The 24576-nt window shown below is 38.2% G+C and overlaps 1 protein-coding gene across 3 annotated transcripts in view; it reads right to left on the reverse strand.

Annotated features, from left to right (window-relative positions):
- Window positions 1-24576, reverse strand: part of DENND5B (DENN domain containing 5B) — a 194993-nt gene that overhangs the window by 78337 nt on the left and 92080 nt on the right. For 2 of the 3 annotated variants that reach the window (XM_039247677.1, XM_039247676.1), the window contains 2 exons: window positions 7702-7889; window positions 1011-1547 (listed from right to left, as the gene is read on the reverse strand). In XM_039247677.1, the coding sequence (XP_039103608.1) occupies window positions 1011-1547; window positions 7702-7889 (725 nt within the window). Of the gene's footprint in view, window positions 1-346; window positions 1548-7701; window positions 7890-24576 lie in introns of those variants that run through there. The other variant, XM_039247678.1, reaches the window with a different exon arrangement.

Genomic DNA, 24576 nt, shown 5'->3' on the forward strand with positions numbered 1-24576 from the left:
AGTCGTTATATAAAAAGAATTCCATTTATAGTTTGAAGCTACATAAAGATTAAGAAGGAAGAAAAGTACCAGTGCTCGATTTAGATAAGAATTTGAATTGCTCCAAGGATAAATCATGAGTGTACACAGATTAGTTCCAAGTTGGATAGGAAAAAAATGAAGAAAAAAATGGGTAAGCTTAATAAGAAAGGAACCTAAGAGCAGGAATACATTTGGAGAAGTGAAGGCTTCTTAATTTATTAAAGAAGTTTTCTGAAACATAAAATGCATTAGAACTTAACTGTTCAATGTAGTTTATATACTTCAACTGAAAAAATATCTGATGAAATCAGAAAATAACCTTAGATACTACCCACCTTTACAAAAGTTTTTTATTAATATTTATTTGTCAGAGACTCCATAATTGTTAGTTAGCTTCTTAGAATACATTAGCTCCTTTTAGAGGTCTTTCAAGACACAAAGATACCATTTAGCAAAAAGCCATAGTGTATTCTAATAGCAAATCATGACTTGGCAATCACAGAAGCAGGGGACTGAACTATACCCTAGTGACTTGAAAGAGTTAATGCACACCCCTAAGTGCTTTTGTCTGGAAAACAAAACCAAACAAAAAAACTGGTGGACATGTCAAGAAAATCAGCCAGAAAACTCTACGGTAAACCTTAGATAGAAGCTTCAACTTCAGCAGGACAACTGAAAGCCAGTGTCATTTTCTGTCTTCCTTTCCCACAAACTTTGGAACAGAACCTTAGACTTACAGTCATAAAACTTAATTTATTCACTTTTTATCACTTTGATCCTAAGATGAGGTAAAACTTTGTCTTCTGAAACTAGAGTGTTATCTTTACATGGACAAGTTGAGATGTCACTATAGGATGAAGACAAAATATAAGAATAAGTTCTTAATGGGAAGGGAGAGAGGAAAAATCTGTGTTTAAAAAAAGTTAACAAAATCAGTAAGACAGCCCACTAAGAGTCATAAAAAGGGAAACTATGTTTTTTTTTTTTACTTTGTCAAAGTTCTGCATCTGTTCTCGGTTGGTAAGCCAGGACTCCATGTCCTGGGCAGTTTGAATCACAAACGCTTCGTAATCTGCAAACATCTGTGTGAAGCGGTTGGCAAAGACCTCGCGGAGCTGCACGTTGAGCTGGTAGTCCCTCAGCTCTGCCTCTTCACACTGCAGCTTTAAATCCTTTTCTTTTTCACTCAGAGAGGCAGAGAGGTCCATTTTTTCCATGGTCACGCCAGTCCGCTTGGCCAGAGCCTGGAGGCGGGCTATGGTTTCATTGCCCTTCAGTAACTCATACATGCTGATGTTAGGAGTAGAGACATTGCCATTCTTCTTGTCATTAACCAGGTCCTTCAGAACCAGATTCTTCAGTTTTGTGGCACTCTCACTGCAATGTAGGCTGCCCTCAGGAGGGATCCCAAATTGAAGAAGCACTTCAGAGAGTTCCTGGATAAAATCCACCTTATTGGGGAATTGTGGAAATTCTTCAGGCAATTCAATAAAATGGTTGTCGATATCCACAAAACACAAATTAGCCTAAAAGAAAAAATAGTAATACAAAGGTTTTAAAATAGAGGAATTTTATATTCTAAAATATTCTTGCCAACTATTTTTTTAAAGTTTATTTATTTTGAGAGAGAGAGAGAGAGAGAGAGAGAATATCCCAAGCAGGCTCTGTGCTGTTATGGGGTTTGATCCCATGAACAATGAGATCATGACCTGAGCCAAAATCGAGGGTTGGATGCTCAACCAACTGAACTACCCAGGCGCCCCTTCTTGCTAACTATTATAAACAAAATCATAGATAACAATGACTTTTTAAAATTAAGATATAACTGACATATAACATTTTGCTTTATGTGTGTGAATCAATATAGATTATGAAATGATCACCACCATAAGTCTATTTAACATCCATCACCACACATAATTACAATTTTTTTCTTGTGGTGAGAACTTTTAAGATCTTCCAGTGCCTTTTATACTAACTTTCTCAAGGTTAAGAATTTTTATTCTTTAAGAAATTTTTTCTAGCATTTTTATTCTTCAAAAATAATTTCAGTTAAACACCTGACTCAATTTTGGCTCAGGTCATGATCTCACGGTTTGTGAGACTGAGCCCCATATTAGGTTCTGTGCCAACAGTGCAGAGCCTGCTTGGGATGCTCTTTCTTCCTCTCTCTCTGCACCTCCACCGCTCACTTTTTCTTTCTCTCAAAATAAATAAATTAAAAAAAACCCAGCCAGTTATTTAAAAATTTTTTTTCTTTTTCCAGCATTTTTTCCTTAGGTGAGTATTTTATACCATATTGAATACACATGGATAATTTTGTCTAGGTCTTAACAATTTGTTATAATCTGGACATGATTCTGTAACACAGAATATCCATTAGGCATTCCTAAATGAATAAAGTCATAGTACCTTACACATAGAAGGCACTAGGTAAAACGTTCACTGGATGAATCCAGCCTGAACTTTCTATGCCATTCCACTGCTGACACCATCTGTAATTTAGAATTAACAATTGCTAAAATTTAGCAGCTTAGTTCCCCCAAATTGTATGAAATTGGCAAAGAACAATCCAATTACAAAAAATCCACAAATCTTCACTTTATCCAAAATTAGCTTCAACCTCTTAGACCACCAACCATATCAGAAGTTATTAGACAAACAGCAGGAGACAGTGGTAGAGGCAAGTGCTTAGACAACTACACATGATTACTCCTTGAATAATTAAGAATTGATTCAGGAGATATTTTTTAGTTGAAAAGAAGAGGAAACAGAAATCAGAGGAAAGTTTTTTTGAGTTTGCCTGTGCAATATATTTTGAACTTATATTGGATAAAAAGACTTTTAAATATTTTCCAAGTAGTTATGGACAATTCAAGGGGCCAAGTATATGCATGAAATTCTGATTATCTCTCATGATTAGAGTAGACTCCAGAACAATATTTTACTTTTACTATTCATACTCTCTTAGTTAGAACAAGGTTGTCAGTATAAAGGAAGATTGTGCTCATAGGCTCTGGAAGGGTGGGAGGCCAAAGGTACAGCCCATCACATAAAACTGACGCTGACTACATTACATCAGGCTGGACGCAGGGCACACATAGAGTGGAAGTCAATCAGCAGAACAGGAAGTTTCACCTTGTGTCTCCCTGTCTCTCCTACAGCTTGGCCACCAAGGTCGCCAAGGGACAATTCATACTGTCATTTGATCCTGTATGGCCAGGTAAGATGAAAGGAGGAGAGCAAAGAGTTGGGTTTTTAGTTTTCTCTTCTGATCCCTGATCTTTATGTTAGGTGTTGATGTACAAGAAGTACAGAAAAGTTCCACATTTAGCTCAGCTGAAACTCAAGACTTTGCTGCATCTAACAACAGAAAATCAACAATGATTCCTAAAGCCTGACGTGACCTCTGAGTTCAAATGTTTATTCTGCAGATGAAGAAATTGAGGCCCAAGAAGTTAGGCAACTTCCTGACACCTGTTCCAGATAAGCATCCTCAAACAGCCTGGTGGCTTAAGAGAGTTTTTCCCTCCAATTTTCCTCATCTCCAACATCATTAGTTTCCTCTAATTAAAGTAAGAGGTGAAGTCAAATCTTGCTGAAGACTGTATTGCTGCCTACAACTTTCTGTAAATCCACATCTTTATATATGTGTCTATAGCCTCTAGAAAGCAGGGTATGTTGAAAGACTAGGGGCGAGAAATTAGGTCACTAGAATTCAAATGGATGATTCAGTATCTTTAAATGGAAGAAAAAACTTCACTAACTTGCTAATCTAAATGTTAGGCAGCACATTCCCACCACTTACATATTGTACTGTTTCCCTCATTAATGCCTTCCTGCTATCCTCTTCAATCCTTCTACGAAAGGAGAAAATGATACACCTGGGAAATTCTAAAGCTTGTTATGCTCTTACACCGCTGCTGAGCCGCAGGGGACGGCGGAGGTTCCAGCACCACAGCCACTGGCCGGTCCTCATGACTCCATGGGTCTCTCATACTCTCCTATGATTGCTTAGACTGGGCTCAAGTTGGGGCTTTTATGATCACAAAATAAAAATAGGACTGTTAGGGGCACCTGGGTGGCTCAGCTGGTTAGCATTCAACTTCGGCTCAGTTCATGATGTCACCATTCGTGGGTTCAAGCCCTACGTTGGGCTCTGTGCTGACAGCCAGCTCAGAGCCTGGAGCCTGTTTCAGACTACGTGTCTCCCTCTCTCTCTGACCCTCCCCTGTTCATGCTGTCTCTCTCTCTCTCTCAGAAATAAATAAAACATTAAAAATAAATTAACATTTAAAAAATAGGACTGTTAACTTGTGTTATGATGACTTGTTGAGGAAAAACCAAAAAGCCTTTTTTCAAAAACAAACAAGAACTCCATATAATAGGGCATTCTGATAAATCACTTTTTACTTTTAATACGATTAAACTAAAAAATTCCATCAGAAAAAAAAATTCTATCAGAAGAGCTCAAGAAATGTTACATACGCAATAACAAACACTCTTTACATCTCAATCTTATATTGTTTTAGGACTAAATATTTCTAAATTTTTTGCTGATCAATGCTGCTTACACACATTCATGGTATGTAGTCACGCCTAGTTAAAAATGAAACACATACACACAAAGTTCCCTCAAAAGAAAGAGAACAAAGACTTAAAGCTTAATCATTTCTTCTGCCAGGAAGCTTTCCCATGTCCCTACCCTAAAGATATTCTGATTTCCTTTGCATATATGTTTAGTTCATTCATTCCTCTTATTTTTTTTAACCTCTGTTATTGATATTTGTAAATGACTTACTTTGGAAAGCAGAAATTACATCTTATTTATCTTGATGTCCCCTAATGCATCCTACACTTGTTAGTGTATGAGACAACTGTTTGGTGAATGAATGAATAAGACTTAAGGAGACAGTCATTTTGTGGAACCTCAAAGATGTACACAGGAGGAGGAAGTATCTGGGAATGTGAGGCCAGGGCAGCTCTCTCCATGCTTACTAAGGGATATAGTTTCTCAATGGCTGAAGTTAAGCTGGTATAAGGGTAAGCCATAGGAGAATATTTAAAACATCCCCACAGAATCTTAGGATAGGACATAACAAAAAAAAAGTAGAAAAAGCGATTCTATTTCAGTTTTTCTCTGGATTTTTGGCCCACCATTTACTATAAAGACAAGCAAGAACGGGATCAAGTGAAGTACCCTTCTCTGCAGTTCATCCTCAGTGCTGTATCCTTCTACCATCACTTTCCGCACCCCACCCCCTGAAGAAACAATTTAACAAATGGCTACCTGTGCCTATCATTTTAGAACTAAGGGGAGAGTAAGTGGGTGGTTAATTATAAGTCTATGAAGGTACATAAGTTAGCTAACAACTAAAATCATACCTTCTTAAAATAATCATTTTGTAAACTTATCATTTTCGTAACTATTCTAAGGAGCCTTGTCACTATTTTTTCCCCATCACTATTTTTACCTATTATTTTATTTTACAGTTTTCAGGGAAAGGAGGGAAGTAGTGAATATTACTAGTGAGTGCATTTAAGTCACTTTTAAAAATGGCTATTTTTATACCTACATCTTCGTCAAAATTGTGTGAAGTAGATTATTTCTCTCATTGTAAAATGTTACGAGCACAAAGTGATTTGTATGTATTTTCTGACTCTAAAGATAAACAAACTTAAAAATTCTGAGAGCTCTTGCAACAATGTCTGTGATTTTCTAATTTTTTATTCCTTGAATCAATACTCTTTAATAAGTGTACATACCTATCTATTCATAGAGTAGAATAGCATGAAATAACCTGGGTCAGCTGTTAGCATTTTCTTCTAAAATAATAATGTACTAACATATATTTTCTATACACTACTCTTTCCTCTTTTCACAGCTGACCCAGGTTATTTCATGCTATTCTACTCCATGAATAGACGGGTATGTACATTTATTAAAGAGTATTGATTGGGGCTCTTGGGTGGCTCAGTCAATTGAGCATCTGACTTTGGTTCAGGTCATGATCTCACAGTTCATGAGTTCACGCTCCAGGCTGGGCTCTGTGCTAACAGCTTGGAGCCTGGAACTTGCTTTATATTCTGTGTCTCCCTCTCTCTTTCTGCCCCTCTCCGCTTGTTCTCTCTCTTAAAAAAATAAACACACTTAAAAATATATTGATTTAAGGAGTAAACAATTAGAAAATCAAAGACACTGCTGCAAGAGCTTTCAGAATTTTTAGGTTTGTCTTTAGAGTCAGAAAATATTCACATATAGGGAGACAGAAAGATTTCCCCACTCCAAAAATATATAGGTAGCATTTAAAAACTCTTAACAATTCTAACTCATGTAAGCATGGAAAGATTTTATACACCAAAACATACTGTCTTATAAAATATCATTTGATATACAAATAGACCAAATACTCAACAAGAAACTAAAACATGTCACTATTTAAGTTTTTAAACTTAAATTGTACTTAAAATACATTTGATTAGTCTATTTCCTTTTCCTTGAAAATTTAAAGGATAAATTTTTGAACCAACAAGATACTTAATCAAATAAAAGAGAAAACAAGAGAGTTCAGGTAATAGAGAAAAGAGATATAATGGGGAGCCAAAAGCAGAGAACATGCATAAGCTCAAAAGAACAAGACAGCTTTTATAAGCATTTTATATGATCCCAGTCAAGCTATTTTTCCCTGAACAAAAATGTTAATTTTGGTAGGGAAACATTCATTGGAATAAAGTAAGCAAAGGATGATTACAGGAATCATTAATGGGTATAATGGCTGTGGCTTAGTGTGTTATTTTAAATTCACATATTAAAATGAGGATCTCTATGGGAAATAGGAACAAATAAAAGCATAGCACAGCATGAAAGATCTTATTAAGAAAGGTGCTAATTAAATAGCTAATAATATAATGTAGTTAACTATTTAATGTTTTTTAATAGGCCATGGCACTCTCATCATTATTTCATTTCAAAGGTTTTATATTCCAATTCTGAGTACCATTAACAAAAGATAAAAACTACATTCAAAATGCTTCCAAGAATTCCCAATTTTCTTCTTAAACAACATCTGAAAATACAACACACAGAAAGCATAGTAACCTGAAGGTGGCCTAAAAGCTAGGGGTTAGAGTTTTTATCTCAATCACCTAGCCAAGCTGACATTTAGAAAAAGCTGATAACTACCTTTAGGTCTGAAAAAAAAGAATACTAAGGTATTTGATATTTCCATTATCTATAGTTTGCTGAAAGATGCTACATTTCATTTGATGGAAGTCAAGAATCAAATTCATTTCATTTAATGACCTTAGAGATTTTAAAGATGTGAAAACCTGGGTTGTTTTGTTTAAAAGCAGAATTTCTAAAATAAATAAGGGAAAAATGAAATAAATGTCATTAGAACAATAAACCAACTAGATAATGCTACTGTTGCTCCATCTTCGCAGATTTATCGCTGTGAAAATTTGCCTGTCCTGTTTGGACCATGCCTAATTAATGACTAGTCTTGGTAACCATCAGGGGTCAGGATCTGCACTCCATGGCTCGGGCTCTACCTTAGCGCTACTTGGGAAATTCAGGACAGTCAGAGACACAGTTTGGACAAAGACAATGCTGTCTACAAAAAGTGGCCTTGGCCTAAATCGACAAACAGCAAATGCTTCATCACCCATTATAAGTTTTACCTCTTGAGGAAGTTCTAGTTTAGAACGGTCAGTTCCTTCTTTTGACTGAAGGCCCATCAGATAAGGGACAGGAGCATCAAGAAAATGTAGCAGAGAAGCAGGGAGGATGGGTACATAAACATGCTGCCATTGAAATGGGAACAAAAGTGTGGTGATGCCTTCCGCCACAGTCATCAAGCGTTGATAATCTGTACAGAACAAGGAAAAAAGGAGGGGAAGATTCCAAATAAAAACATAATCAACTGCATTGAGCTTGAAAATATTAATTTCCAGAATAAAATCTTGTAATAAATAAAATGTTTCTTTATGATCATGCAGACAATAGGTCAGTCTATCCCACTATAATTAAAGAGTTAAATGGCTTCACTTGAATGGTATTAAGGGGGTAACAATACGGAGGAAACTTTATCATATTTTTGCTCCTGAAATCAACAGTATGTAAATTTATATTCCCTTAAAATGTGAAGGAAACAAGAACTAATAAAATTGTGCTTGGCATGTCTCCCATTGAAAATGTACAAGAATACTGCTACTTGATCACTTTATATGCACATCTACATAATACCCAATTCAAAGGCTCTTTTTTTCTTGCATGTATGATCATGGTGATGGCCTATGGTTATCCTGATTATATTTATTTTAGCCTTCATTTTGTGGGTATAAGAAATCAAATATATGCACTCATAATCTTACTTCCTATATTTAACTCCCAACTATGTAACTATCCAATCTAAAAACAAAGTGAAAGTTACCAGAAAATTAAAGTTACAGTTTTAAAGTGTACCCCCCCGGCTTCATTTTAGATATAATTGACACATAACACTATTAGTTTTAGGTGTACACATAATGATTTATGTAAATACTGCAAAATGATTACTGCAGTTTAGTTAACATTCATTACTCACAGAGTTACAAATAAAGTTCCCTCTTAAACCACTCTGCCATGGATTACTTTATATATCCACTGTCTATAATTCCTATTTAAACTTTTGGAGGTAGATGTGTTTAGAATTCAGTTTTTTCTTTAAGTTTATAAAAGAAATATTGTGCACATACCCTATATATGAAATATGTAAGGCAGAGCCATTACACATTAATATTTCTGCAGTGAACTTTATGAATGTCCCAGTAGGACAGATAGAAAATTTTAACAGGGCTGGTTCAAGTCTGGTTTTCCAAGAAACGAGTTACAAAAAGAATCTTTGATTTTTTTAATTAAAAAAAAAATTGTTTTTAATGTTTTATTTATTTCTGAGACACAGAGACAGCATGAGCAGGGGAAGGTCAGAGAGAAAAGGAGACACAGAATCTGAAGCAGGGTCCAGGCTCTGAGCTACCTGTCAGCATAGAGCCCGACGTGGGGCTCAAACCCACAATCTGTGAGATCACAACCTGAGCCGAAGTCGGACACTCAACCGACTGAGCCACCCAGGCGCCTCTAATTTTCTGAACTTTTTTGGATTTAAGAATTAAGGGATTTTATGGACTTGTAATTTTGTTCTTACAGAATTCACTATGCATAAAAGGAGTAAAATCTAGGGAAGGAAGATTTTGAGGAGTCTTCTAAAACAGGTTAAAGAAAATGATCAGATGCTATCTGGTTCATGTCAACCCAAAGAACACCTGCCTAAGCATAATCAGGATGTTTTCTGCTTAAAAATCTTTCTTGTGATGTTTTATAATTTGTATACAACTACCTTTAATAAATCTACAGTGGGTTTTGGTAATGAATCATCAGCTATTATAGCCTAAGTAACTTAGAAGTTTCTTGTTCGATTCAGTATTAAGATGTAAATTTTAGGTGAAAACCTGTTAACAGGAATATATACATACACACACACACACACACTTTTTTTTTTTTTTTTGAGAGAAAATACAAGCAAGGGAGAGGAGCAGAGGGAGAGAGAAAGAAAGAGAATCTTAAGCAGGCATGCCAGGCATGGAGCCCAATGTGGGGTTTGATCCCATGACCGTGGGATCATGACTTGAGACGAAATCAAGAGTCACTCAACCAAATGAGCCACCCAGGCGCCCCTATAGGAATACTTTTAAAATACAAATACCAGATGGCCTGAGGGGTAGGGGTCAGTCATATGAACACTAAGAGCTGACCCAATTACCTCATGTGGGGATATGGGGACATGGACACTCATGGACACTCATGAACGAACGAACACACACACACACACACACACACACACACACACACACACACCCACCCACCCACCCCAGCTCTAGGCTGAGACTGCTGAGATGAGGTAGTCAGAGGAGATCAGATGGCTACCTACCACTCTGCTAGATCAGGCAGATGTTTGATCTGTAGGTGATTGGGGTCTTCCATCACAGGAGTAGAGGTGGGGCAGCTGATTTAAAACCCCTGAAATCTGTTAACTATCCCTACTAACTGCGGCTTCGCACTCTGACAGAAGTCCTTAAAGGCACTGTCCCATGGGCTTTCTTTTCTCCACCGTGGTACCTAAAGTACCTAAAGGCAGAGTGGTACCATTCTATCTTATTTTGCCCAGGAAGCACAGAGCCTAGTTGATAGCCAGTGCTGAGGAATATTTACTGACCAAATTTAATGATGCTATCGTATATTCTACTTTTCTCCTCTTATTGCAAGTCCTAACAAAACACACAAAAAAATAAAGGGCAGGAAAGCATGCAGATAAACTATGAAAAGTTTTTTCAGGGGAAGGTCTTTAATAAATTCAGGGAAATGGTCACCCATTTCAACCAAGGATTAGAGTCTTTTTTTTTTTTTGTAAGCACCTTAGCCCAGTTATCTGACATAAAATAGACGCTCAAAAGATATATATATTTAAATGTTTATTTATATTGAGAGATTGAGAGAGCTCGAGAGTGAGGGAGGAACAGAGAGAGAGGGAAAGAGAGAATCCCAAGTAGGCTCCACATGTACAAAACCCAACACAGGGCACAATCTCATGACTGAGAGATCACAACCTGGGCATGATGCTTAGCTGACTCAGCCACCCAGGCGCCCCTCACAAGTATTCTTTAACAAATAAATGATTGCTAGAATAAGACTATATAATTTCGCTGGCTATCCATAACTTAGACTTGATTAGATTTTGTCCACAAGAGACTAAAGAACTTTTAATTGTTCAGTAGGAGAAAATGGTAACTACTCAGACAAGAAACTATGCACTCAAAAATCACATTTCTTGGATATTCATATATTTACTTAATTATTTGCACAGCCACATTATGAAGAAATTTCAAATATCCATTTACTAAGCCATGGATACTGCTCATTACAGAGAATTTCTACCAAGTGACTCATTCTAACTATGTTTAAGTAGACCTTATATGGATCAGAACTACTGTTTGGAATCAAATCAAATTTAAACATTTTTTTCCTCCTCTATATTAAAAATGTAAAGATTTTAATAGTGAAATATAATGCAGGTTTTCCAAGGCCTTTCACAGTAGGAAGGGCCCCTCAGGAAGCTTCCACAGCTTTTTAGAAGTGACTATAGAATGAAACCACAGGGTGCCAGGGTGGTTCAGTCAGTTGAACATCCAACTCTTGCTTTTGGTTCAGGTCACGATCCCAGGGTTGTGGGATTGAGGCCTGTGTCACACCCCATGCTGAGCATACAGCCTGTTTGGCATTCTCTCTCTCTCTCTCTCTCTCTCTCTCTCTCTCTCTTGCCCTCTGTCCCTCTCCCCTACTCATGCACTCACTCTCTTAAAACTTAAAAAAAAAAAAAAAAAAGAGAGAAAATGAAAGCAAAATGTTGTTCTACCAGGAATATGTATTCCCCATGTCACTCCTGAACTTTGAGGAAAAGAGCTCACTGAAAAATTAAGAGAAAGAAAAATATTAAGAGTAATCTCATTTATATATTTTATGATTTGACTGTGTTTAAAATGTGCAGTATGGGGGCGCCTGGGTGGCTTAGTCGGTTAAGCGTCCGACTTTCGCTTGGGTCATGATCCTGCAGTTCGTGGGTTCGAGCCCCGCGTCGGGCTCTGTGCTGACTGCCAGCTCGGAGCCTGGAGCCTGTTTCAGTCTGTGACTCCCTCTCTCTCTGACCCTCCCCTACTCACGCTGTCTCTCTCTCTCTCCTAGAAATAAATAAAAAATATTAAAAAAATAAAAATAAAATAAAATGTGCAGTATGTATTATGTAGATGGGCTATTAGAACAATAACTTGTTTATTCTGGTGTATGTTTACTAACTTTTAAAAATTAGCATTTGTATGGAGTTTTTTAGTAATAAAAATAGTTATAAAAACAAACTTTTCAGGAGTTTTATTGGTATTGTTGATTAAAGATTAGTTTTCTAAGATAATTACTTCCTTAAAGTAATTATTTCTAACTTACCTAACTTAAAAAAAAAACATTAAAATCTAGGTTTTAAAAAATAATTACAGTTTTTGCAACATTAAATTACTTAAAAGATGTTTAAGTAATTTAAGGTAGGGGGATATTCTTCTTCCAATCCCCTACCTACCTCCAACTTATGAAAACCTTACTTAAGAATAATTTTTTTTAAATAATTTATTCTCAAGTTGCTTTCCATATAACACCCAGTGCTCATCCCCACAAGTGCCCTCCTCCATGCCCATCACCCTCCTTCCCCTCCCCCCAACCCCATCTGCCCTCAGTTTGTTCTCAGCATTCAAGAGTCTCTCATGGTTTGCCTCCCTCCCTCTCCCCCACTATTTTTCCCCTTCTTCTCACCCATGGTCCTCCGTTAAGTTCCTCCTAATCCTCCTATACGTGCAAACATATGGTATCTGTCCTCTGCCTGACTTACTGCACTCAGCATAACACCCTCAAGTTCCCTCCATGTTGCTACACATGGCCAGATTTCATTCTTTCTCACTGCCATGTAGTAAGAATAATGGTTTAAGGAAAAGGAGGAGTAAGAAGATCCATTTGGTTAAGGAACACTTAGTAGTAATCATTTATTCTGTCAATGTTCTTTAGTCAAAAACCCCAAGAACACACCTGTATTTGAACAAGTTGGGTTTACTACTTACTCCTTATTGAGAGGGAGAACACATACTTTGAGGATCTGTGGAATGTCTTAGTAAATAAGAGAGAGGGTTTAGAGGTAACATATTACAGCATTTGGGTTAGGTTTGGATAACTTTAGGTAGGGTCTAAGGAAGTGGAGATTTGTTTTGGATTAGATACTGTCAGAAATCAAGGAAATTCTAGGGGCGTCTCAGTGGCTCAGTTGGTTGAATACCTGACTCCTGATTTTGGCCTAGGTCATGATCCCAAGGTTGTAGGATCAAATCCTGCATCAGGCTCAGAGCTGAGTGTAGAACCTGCTTGGGATTCTCTCTTTTTCTCTTCCTCTCTCTCTCTCCCTCTGCCTCTTTACCCTGCTCTCATGTGTACTCCCTCTCCCTCTCTCATGGGGCGCCTGGGTGGCTTAGTCGGTTAAGCGACCGACTTTCGCTCAGGTCATGATCTCGCGGTTCGTGGGTTCGAGCCCCGCGTCGGGCTCTGTGCTGACTGCCAGCTCAGAGCCTGGAGCCTGTTTCAGAGTCTGTATCTCCCTCTCTCTCTGACCCTCCCCTGCTCACGCTGTCTCTCTCTCTCTCTCCTAGAAATAAATAAAACATTTAAAAAAAAAAAATAAATAAATCAAGGGAATTTTATGGCGGGGTATCTCAATAAGTCTAATCTATAGGGAATGCAGATTAAGGGGGGGCAGTTAGAAATGTATTTGGCAAGGAAGTAGAACAGTTACTAATTCAATGAAAGAAGAGGATGTTCAGTATTTTGTGAGGTGCGCAGTGATTTTGCCTGAAGTGGATGTTCCTATGAGACTATTTATATTCTATAGAACAACAGGACTCAGCTGTGAGCATCAGATAAGTTTGCATTAACAGTGAGCCCTAGCTTAAGAGCTATATCAGTTCCTGGATATCAGGGGCTACTTTAATATTTTTTTCTCAATTATAAGCCAGACACTGGTGAAAGGTTCAAGACTGTAAGCAGTCAGATCCTGTGCCAGTTACATATTTATTGCCTCTTAGCTCCAAATTCACTTCATACATGGTCTATGACAATGGCCTAAACTAAGCATTTTCTTTTACAGTGAGCACAAGGTTAGGCTTTGCCAGGAGAAGGTGATGCAGAGACAGTGAAGGAGGAAGGAACGAACTTCTCTTCCTAGTTCCACAGTACAACCGCAGTGTTTTTGTTCTTGCTCCTGTTGCATGGTTGATCAGTGGTGTGGATACGCAAAGACGTTTCGTGGTACACTTCCCCAGCTGCATGCCGAGTAGCCTCAGTGACTGGGCCACTGGTCATTTTCCCATGGGCCCCCCCAACACAGATATCATATACTCAGATCTCACACCCACAGTGGTGTCCTGACAATTTCTGTGTATCCACTCAACAGCTACAGCTCACTTGGACCTCAGAGGTTTGTTTTCCACTTGCCCAGTGACTGAGGATCAGCTCTGGACCAGGCAACCCACCAACCTTCTCCACCATCCAATGGGCCGCAACTGCACTCTCTTCCGTGAGGTACAAACGTTAGCCCTGGGAAATGGGTCACCCTCCAAGTTTGTCCTTCCTTGGGTATCTGTTAGTTTTCTTCATGTCTTTATAGTTACTTTCTATTATAGCTTAGTAATTCTTCATATTATATTCCTCTGTTTAAATTACAGATATGGTTTAATCTGTTTTCTGATTGGACCCAGGCTGAAAGGTCTAGGGTTTTGAGCAGTCAAATCAAATACCTAACAGCCTGGCTACTTTTTTTTTTTTAACTGTTGGCAGGAAAAATGTTCAATCTTATAGAAAACAGATTCTTCTCATAATGGCAAGTAGCACCCTGGGTTATTTTCTTGTTTGACTATGGAAAACTTTCACATGGAGAGTGAAAATCAATTATATACTTTTCCTTCTTCTGGCAGACATCTGATATAAACGGTTTGTTTATATTTCCTTCAGCACAAATCTCCCACTTGTTGTGGGTATTCTATGTTTATTCTTTCCAGTTCTGTGTTTTCTTCCAGACTGGCTGAAATGCCACAATTACTTAGAAGAAAGGCAATTACTTAGCAGAAACAAGACAGTTCTTTTTACCTGAATCAAGAAATAAAAGAGCTTTCTTAAATATGTTTTGAGATATTTAAATATTTTAGGATAATTATTTTTTCTTTAATACTCAAAGTGGTGAATGTGTAAAAGACATTATTTTCCTATCTGTCAGCATAGCATATGAGGCTCTTCATGATATGCCCCTTTCCTGCCTCGTTTCTTACCACCACCCCATAGGCAATCAAATAATTTGCCTATAGTTCATTTACCGAATCTAACATGTTTTCATAGGGTTTTGTGCCTCTGTATAGACTTTTCCTCTGCCCAGGAGGTCTCTTTCCCTTGTAGTGTCTGGCTAAGTTCACTTTTTCCCTAGGCAACAGTTCCTTTGCAAAGCCTTTCCTAAATACTTATCATTACTAGAGGCCCTTCTACATGCTTCCACAGTACTCTATCTTTATTTCCATCACAGTAATTATTCAGCTCACTAGAACTATTACAATTCTATTATAATCAACTGTTTATATGTCTCCCTTCCTTACTGTACCATCATCTACCAGAGAACAATGACTGTATTTTTAATTTCAAATTTTCAGAACTTGGTACAGGGCCTACTACATAGTGAGTGGTCAATAAGTGAGTGTTAAGAAATTAATGTTAGGGGTGCCTGGGTGGCGCAGTTAAGTGTCTGACTCTCAGTTTCAGCTCAGGTCATGACCTCATGGTTTCATGAGTTTGAGCCCCGCATGGGGCTCTCTGTTGACAGTGTGGAGCCTGCTTGGGATTCTCTGTCTCTCTGCCCCTCTCCCACTCACCCTGTCTCTGTTTCTTTCAAAATGAATAAACTTAAAAAAAAATTAGTATATAAATATCTAAGGTAAGCAAAATAAAGCTATTTGGACATTTAAATAATTATGCTTTACTACATTATACAGAATATACTGTCAAAAATTTGCCTAGCAGTGGCTTATATGGAGACTCTGAGATGGATGGCCCTGCCTCTGCCATCTCAGCCCCTTCCTAACCAGCGTCATTGTGAAGAACAAGGTCAGCCCCACTGAGACAACTGAGGGGCCTGCAGTTAGACCTGAGGTAGGGGGCATAGGACATGTAGTGGCACAAGGCAGTTCCAGTGTTGGCTGGTAGCTCAGTGTCCTGGGGGAGGCCATGTCTAATAAGATTTGCATACTACAAAGTGCCGCCAATGTAGGTAATAAGGCTGGCAGTGTCCAGCACACCTTTGGTGAACATCATGATACAGTTGAGAGATCACACACCTACAATCCTGGGTGCAGTGACTGGTTATCATCTGATGTGACCTGTTGCTGGCTTTGAGGCTGCCAGCGCATGCATAATGCGGCTCATCTCTCTGGCTCCAGAAACTCATCTCAGATATTGCCAACAATGCCCTACAATACTGCAAAACGAAGAGGACAGCCTCTGGAAGCTTCCAAAGCAAGAGTAAGAATTACAAGTTTTCTTTTTTTATATCTTAAGTAGGCTTCACGCCCAGCACAGGACCGAACGTGGGGCTTGAACTTATGACTGTGAGATTAAAACTTGAGGTGAGATCATGAGCTGGATGCCTAGGGGTGAATGGGTGGCTCAGTCAGTTAAGCTTCTGACTTTGGCTGAGGTCATGATCTCACAGTTCATGAGTTCGAGCCCCACGTCACACTCTGTGCAGACAGCTCAGACCCTGGAGCCTATCTGAGATTCTGTGTCTCCTTCTTTCTTTGCCCCTCCCCTGCTTGCACTTTGTCTGTCTCTCTTTCTCAAAAATAAACAAACATTAAAAAAAAAAGAAAAGAGCTGGATGCCTAACCAACGGAGCCACCCAGGCACCCCAAGGATTACAAGTTTTCTAACAAAAGAGAACTTGATCCTTGACCTCAGCAAGTATGGCATCAAAGTGAAGAAGCTGTGCCACACTTCACTTGAGCTGACATAATTGTGCTTGTTTGTCCGCTTGTCCCTACACTGCCCTGTTTTCATAATAAACTATTGTAACAGCAACAAAGATTGCCTAAAGCTCATGAAGACATTAAAAAGATAGAGTACAAATGCAAATCAACATAAAAAAATTCAGCCTCGAAAATTCAATAGAGAAAAATGAGCCACATTTTGTTTATCATGTTGACAAAGAATTGAAAGTATTTTAACAAGTTGGTAGAGCTTTGTATTTGCCAGTCTTTCAAAAGCTTAAAAATATATAGATCAGGGATGCCTGGGTGGCTCAGTCGGTTAAGCACTGACTCTTGGTTCCAACTCAGGCAGGATCCCACAGTTTGTGAGTTCAAGTCCTACATCGGGCTCCACAATGACAGCACAGAGCTTGACTGGGATTCTCATTCTCACTCTCTCTCTCTGCTCCTCCCCTGCTCGTGCTTTTACTCTTTCAAAATAAATAAATAAACGTAAAAAAAAAATTAAAAAAAGAATGGACTAAAATAATGACATACGGAATAAATTAAAAATATATATACAGATCATTTGACTCAGCAATTCCAATTCTAGGAATTTATCATGTAAGTTTACAAAAACATATTGTACATGGTATTTTATGTATAAAGTGTCATTTACAACAGTAAATTATTTGTAATATCCTAAATATCTAGGAAAAGGAATCTGGTAAAATAATTATGGCCAGTAATATAATGGGATATACTGGAGCTATTAAATGCACATCTATACTACTAACATAGAAAACCAAAGGGTACTTGGCAGCAGCCAGGTATTAAAAACTTGCTGAAATTCCACTTCTGAGTGTATGTTCAAAAGAACTAAAAGAGACTTGAAGAGATATTTGCACATCTATGTTTTTAGTAGCATTATTCACAGTAGCTAAGAGATGAAAGCAACTCAAGTGTCCATCAATGGCTGAATGGATAAATAAAATGTGGCATATACACAAACTGGAATATTATTCAACCTTAAAAAGGAAGGAAATTCTGACACATGCTAAAACATGGATGAACCCTGAGGTTCACTTATGTTGTTGAGTGAAATAAGCCCATCACAAAAAGACAAATATTGTGTGATTCTACGTATATCAGGTATCTAAAGTAGTCAATTCAGAGAAAAAGAAGTAGAATGGTAGCTGCCAAGGGCTGGAAGGAGGGGGTCACTGGGAATGGAAGTGTCCCACAGGCACAGACTTCCAGTGTCACAGGATGAAAAATTCTAGAGACTGATTGCATAACAATGTGAATATACTTAATCCTTCTGAACTGTTCACTAAGAAATTATTAAGATGGTGAATTGTATGTGTTTCTTTTTTTTGAGAGTGAGCGAGCGAGAGGAACCATGGGAGGGCCAGAGAGAAAGGGAGAGAAAGAATTCCAAGCAGGCTCCATGCTGTCAGCACAGAGCCCGAGGAGGGGCCAAATCCCATGAACCATGAGATCATGACTTGAGCTGAAATCAAGAGTTGGACGCCCAATTGACTGAGCCACCCAGGTGCCCCAACTATATGTGTGTTTCTAAAACACAATTTTCTAAAAAGTTGCTAAACCTAATCTACATAAAGATACTTTGTGGGCAAAAAAAAATCCACAAAAAATGGGTAACTTATGAGAATAATTTGAATTTAACTTGAAAAGGATGTTTTATTTGACATTAGATGACTTTTAGAAAAATATACACGTGTTTCAAAGTCAAATCAGGTTTGCAAAATAGGTAATGAACCAAGTACTCATCAAGAATTGTTTTTATTAAAAATTCTTACTTAAGTCACAATTTTAAGTGTAAAAAGTACATTAATCACAAGTTAGCCATGACACTCTGTAGAGCCTCCAAAAATCACTGGCAATGGATTGACATCAGGCATTTCTTTTAAATGTTTAAAAAAATTTTTTTAATGTTTTATTTATTTTTTGAGAGAGAGCATGAGTGAGCGAGGAGCAGAGAGAGAGGAGAACAGGGGATCCGAAGCAGGCTCCACACTGACAGGCTGACAGCAGCAAGCCTAATGCAGGGCTTGAACCCACAAACTGTGAGATCATGACCTGAGTCACTCAACCAACTGGGCCACCCAGGCACCCTTAAATATATACTTATTTATTTTGAGAGCAAGAAAGAGCATGTGTGCGCATGAGGGAGAGGCAAGCAAAGAGAATGAGAGAGAGCAGGCTCCATGCCAGCCTCCAGCAGAGAGCCCGATGCAGGGCTTGAACTCACAAACTGTGAGATTATGACCTGAGAGGAAACCAAAAGTCACACACTTAACCAACTGAGTCACCCAGGCTCCCTGACATCGAGCATTTTTAAAACAAATGATTTAAAATAAAAATGTATGTCTGTATGTATTTATTGATAAGAATATAATTTTCTAATACCCATGACTACCTGTGAAAAGTGGGATCTCTTATTGCTTCAACGGACATTAAGAGAAAAAATTAAGTATCTATGTATATAATTATGTACTTAAATTGTTTAAAGTAGGTTAAATATAATTGGTAATTATTGGTAAAAGAGAAAACAGACCTGGATAATTTTTCTATTTTCTATTATTAATAGTTAGATTATATGTGGCATCGTTATATTTTGTAATAAGTGACACAATCAATCTTAATTTTAATTTTACTTCAGTAATCTTTTTCAAGCACTTCTATGCAGGGCAGTATGGTGAACCAGAGCCCCTTTATCTATCTATCTATCCAAAAAATTTTCTATGTTTATTTATTTTTGAGACACAGAGAGAGAGAGAGTGTGAGAGGGGGAGGGGTAGAGAGCGAGGGAAACAGAATTTGAAGCAGGCTTCAGGCTCTGAACTGTCAGCACAGAGCCTGATACGGGGCTTGAACTCATAGACCTCAAGATCATGACCTGAGCCAAAATCAGACGCCCAGCCAAGTGAGCCCTCAGGCGCCCCTCTATCTTTTGAAAGAATGAGCATGAGCAGCAGAGAGGCAGAGAGAGAAGGGGAGAGAAGATTCGAAGCAGGTTCTGTGTGGATAGCAATGAACCCAAGCCCAATGTGGGGCTCAAACTCACAAACTGCAAGATTATGACCTGAGCTCAAGTTGGATGCTCAACCAACTGAGCTACCCAAGCGCCTCTAGAGCTCCTGATCTAAACTAAAATTACTAAGTAAAATGATTTTAAAGCACCCAGTTCATGAATATATCAATTTGCAAAAAGTAAGGGAAGAAGTCATTAAGAGGCCAGAAACAAAATAGGAACAAGAGTCCAGTGTGGTAAAGCTCAAGTGTCTAGCTACCTTTGAGACATTCACTGATCCCAGGTGGCCTAGAGCTTCAGTTCTATTTCTGTGCAAGTTGGAGAACAAAGTCCAAGAAGGGGGGGGGATTCAGACAGTAGATCCTCTTGCAAAAATATAGGACCCCCATATGGTAGAAACCTCACAGAAAAGAGGGAGAAAGGAAAAAACAAAACCAAAACAGTAATAGTAATTATAATAAACCCACTGTACTGACAAGAAAGTTATCTGTCCTGGTCCTAGCTGTGGCAGGAAGGGATAAAAAAAGCCCCTTGAGAATTCTTATCTACTGGCCAGCATTCATGTACATTTAGGGCCCAAACTCACGGTATCTGTATGGCCCAAAGAAACACAAAGATGAAGAATTTTAATTTAAAGTAGATCTGTATGTGAAGGGGCGCCTTTGGTGCATGAAGACTTTCTCGGTTGAGCCTCTGACTCTTGATCTCAGCTCAGGTCTTGGCCTCAGGGTTATAAGTTCAAGCTCCCTGTTGGGCTCTGCACTGAGCATGGAGCCTACTTAAAAAAAATAAAGGAGTGCCCAAGACGCTCAGCTGCTTAAGCCTCTGACTCTTCATTTTGGCTCAGGTCATGAACTTACAGTTCGTAAGATCAAGCCCCATCTTGTGCTCTGCACTGACAGCATTGAGTCTGCTTGGGATTCTCTCTCCCCCTCTCTCTCTGCCTTCCTCTGCTCGTGTACTCTAAGTAAATAAACATCTAAAAAATAATAATAAAATTTAATAAAGTAGACCTGTATTGCCAGTGGACTCAGATGCTTGGTGAAAGAATATACAAATCATTCCTGAAGGAAGAAACCCTCAATCTTTAACCTATCAGAGACTGAATTTATCTGATAAATAATATAAAATACATATGTTTAATATGTTTAAGGAAATTAAAGAAAGAATTAAGAAATAAAACTGTTTTAAGACCACTGAAAATAATATGCCAAAGGAAGGGTTAACTACAGATTAAACACAGGTAAAATGAAAATAAATAAGCTGGGAGACAGATTTGGAGAAATCATGCAGAACACAGAGAAAAGACAAAGACATAGAAAAAGAGTTTGAAATATATGAAGGATTGAGTGACACAGATTAACAGATTTAATTAGAGTTTCAGGAGGAAAAGAAAAAGAAAAAAGATGGACAGAAGTAACATTTAGGAAGATAGCTAAAAACTTTCCAGAGACCACTGAAACACAATAACCCTAGATTTCAGGAAACACAACAAATCACAAGCATAACAAATAAAGAAATCCTATCTAGATCAATCACAGTCAAAATATAGGTCATGAAAGGCAAACAGAAAATCTCATTTATAGCCAGACTAAAAAAAACAGATTTCTGGCCAAAGAATGACAATTAGGGTGATTATGATAGATTATTTCTCAACAGCTACACTGGAAACCAGAAGATGGTAGAACATTATTCTCAAGGTGCTAGGAGAGGGGAAAAAAAATCTTTTAACCTAGAGTATAAGGGGCTCCTGGGTGGTTCAGTCGGTTAAGCATCTGACTTCTGCTCAGGTCATGATCTAGGGGTCTATGAGTTCATGCCCCACGTCGGGCTCTACGCTCTCAGCTCAGGGCCTGGAGCCTACTTCAGATTCTGTGTGTGTGTGTGTGTGTGTGTGTGTGTGTGTCTGCCTCTCCTCTGCTCATGCTCTGTCAAAACAAACATCAAAAAAAATTTTTTTTAATTTTAACCTAGAGTTTAATATCCAATGAAACCATCTTTCAAAAACGGGCAAAATGAAGTTTCCGATGAACAAAATTTCACTGAGAATGCCACCTCACTTGGGAAATGTCTAAGGATATACTTTAGGAAGAAGACTGATCCCAGAAGAAATATCTAATATACAAAATGGAATGTGAATTTAAAAAAAAAAAAAGGCAATTGTGGTGTTAAAAAGAAAACTAGAGATCCAAAATGGTGTCATTTATGCTAGGCCATGTCACCAAATGGGGCTTAGGACCTAATCTAATTACAGTTCCAAGCTCCCTCAGAATTGTAGTCTTCACTGGTCAGTTTAGAATTTCCTGGTCAGCACTCGTGAGATAATCCACCTAAGAAGATCCTTTTGTCCTCAAAGGTGACCTCACCCAAAATAATACCTTTTTTCTGTTTATGACTACCTTGTCCTGCCTTTAAAAACCTTTCCCTTTCTATAGACCTTTGGAGTACCCTTGTACTTGCTAGCTGGGATTCTGCCCAATTCATAAATTAATAAAGCCAATTATATCTTTATAGTTTACTTGGTTGAATTTTTATTTAGCAGTGGGTAAATTTGAACAAAACCAAGTGTATACAGTAAAGATGTCTAAAATGAAGGATTATCAAAATTCTGAACTGTGTCAAATAAGTTATGATGGGGGTGATTGGAGTTAAAGCATTTTACAGTATTAGTATTTTAAAGATTCTGATTAATATTAAGACTGTTTATGTTAAAATTCCAAAATTTACCATTAAGAAAGGGAAACAGAACCTATAACATCTACATTAATTAAACAGAAAAAAATGCAATCAGAAAAAAAGCCATTTTGGGTGCCTAGGTGGCTCAGTCATTAAGTATCTGACTTTGGCTCTGGTCAAACCACATCAGGTTAGCTCCAACCTCTCTTCAGGCGAGCAAAAGCCCCGCTTTGGGAGACCTCGAGCCCCACTTCAGGTGAACACAAGCCCCACTTTGAGTGAGTCCTGCTTCTCTCTCTCTCTAAAAAAAAAAAAAAAGAAAGAAAGAAAAGAAAAGAAAAAGAAAAAGAAAAAATCCATTTCAATTATTTCAAAAGAAGCCAAAAAAGGAGGAAAGCAAGACAAATGGTCAAAATGAAAATAAAATTTTTAATAATTCTTAGAATTAAATAATGAAAACTCCAGATACTAAGATTTGTGGGATGTAGCTAACACAGGACTTAAATGCTTAATGACTTCAAGATTCAAATGTTAGTATTTGGGGTGAGGGGCTGAAAGAAATTATTAAAATAATAAGTCCAAAGGAAACAGGAGAAAGAAGAGAACAATAACAAAATTAGAAATCAAATAGAAAAACAGATATAATAGAGAGTACTTTTAACAAAGGTAAGAGTTAAAAACTAATATAATTGACATACTTCAGGTAAAAATAAGCACAAGGAAAAGGCACAAATAGACAGTATTCAGAATAGAAAAGGGAAACAAAGCTATAGGTAGAGCAGAGGTTATAAACAAAAGAGAGTATTAAGACGTTATGCTAGTAGGTTGAAAACTTTAGAAACTTGTTCCTAGAGAAAATATAAAGGAACAAAAACTGATTTAAGAAGAAACAGCAGAGCTTCCGGGTTGGCAGACACACTGAGGTGCTGTGCCTGAAGAGCAGCAGGGGGGATCGTGCCCCTACCCACCCCATACGTTTTCCTACAAGTCTCTTCCATCTGCCTGTTCCAGAGCTGTGTGGTTTGTGATAAACCGGTAACAGTAAGAAAAAAGCTTTGCTGATTTCTATGCTGTTCTAAGCGAATTACGGAGTATGAATGGTGGGTTATGTGACCTCCTGAATTTGTGGCTGGCTAGGCAGCAATGAAGGTTGCCTGGGCACCTCCATTTGTGGCTAGTGTCTGAAGTTGAGGGTAGTCTTGTGCGACCAAGCCCCTAAAAACCCAAGAAGTCTGTCATTAATTCCAGGTAGTTAGTATCAGAATAGAATGGAATTGTTGGGCACCCAGTTGGTGTCAGACTGGTTTTAGAAAAGAAAGACGACGCTGACTGTTCAGTTAAGAAAACACCTATCATTTGGTGTCAGAAAATGTGGGATTCATTTGAATGGCCTAGATTCACGGAAACATGTGGTTTGGGACAAGAAAGGATGGAAGTGTGGGGGATTATAAAACTTTGATTCCTGGGTGGCCACAGCAGCTGAGGTAAGTTACTGAAGGTAAAAGTTACCAATGGAATATATAGATGGATCCAACTCCTAGGGACCTGGTTCATGGGATGCCAGAGGAAATGCAAACCAATACACAATCCCTTCATTACTGTTATCTACAACAGCAAAAATAAAATTAAGAGCGTGCTGGGTTAGACTTGACCCTAGACCAAGCTGAATTTCTGCCAAGTAGCCTCAAGGCTGTCCCAAAAGGGAAAAATTATATGGGGACAACAAAGAACACTTCTAAGACCTCTGGTCACACAAGTCCATACTGTGAGACAGGGCAAAACCAAGAAGCTACTGCTACCAGGAGGCAGAGTGTGAAGGAGCTATATCATTTTGTAGATTAGTATCAACTTTTTTTTTTTTTAGTTTATTTACTTATTTTGAGAGAGACAGAGGGAGAGAGAGAGAGACAGAGAAAGAGGGAAAGAGAGAATCTCAAGCTGGCTCCACACCCAGCACAAAGCCTGATGTTAGGCTCAATCCCATGAACCATGAGACCATGACCTGAGCCAAAATCAAGAGTTGGATGCTTAATCGACTGAGCCAACCAGGTGCCGCAATCAGTATCAACTTCTTGAAGAACCCTTTCTAAAATGGATAGAGAAAGTGATTCAGGAGTGGTATTTTTGTTTTGAATGCTGCAGAGTAGAAAAGTCTGTCTGGACTGATGCAGGACCCACAGCTAACTATGAGACAATCA

Source organism: Hyaena hyaena, unplaced genomic scaffold, assembly GCF_003009895.1.
Source record: "Hyaena hyaena isolate Hyena2069 unplaced genomic scaffold, ASM300989v1 scaffold_303, whole genome shotgun sequence".
In the NCBI taxonomy this organism is placed as follows: domain Eukaryota; kingdom Metazoa; phylum Chordata; class Mammalia; order Carnivora; family Hyaenidae; genus Hyaena; species Hyaena hyaena.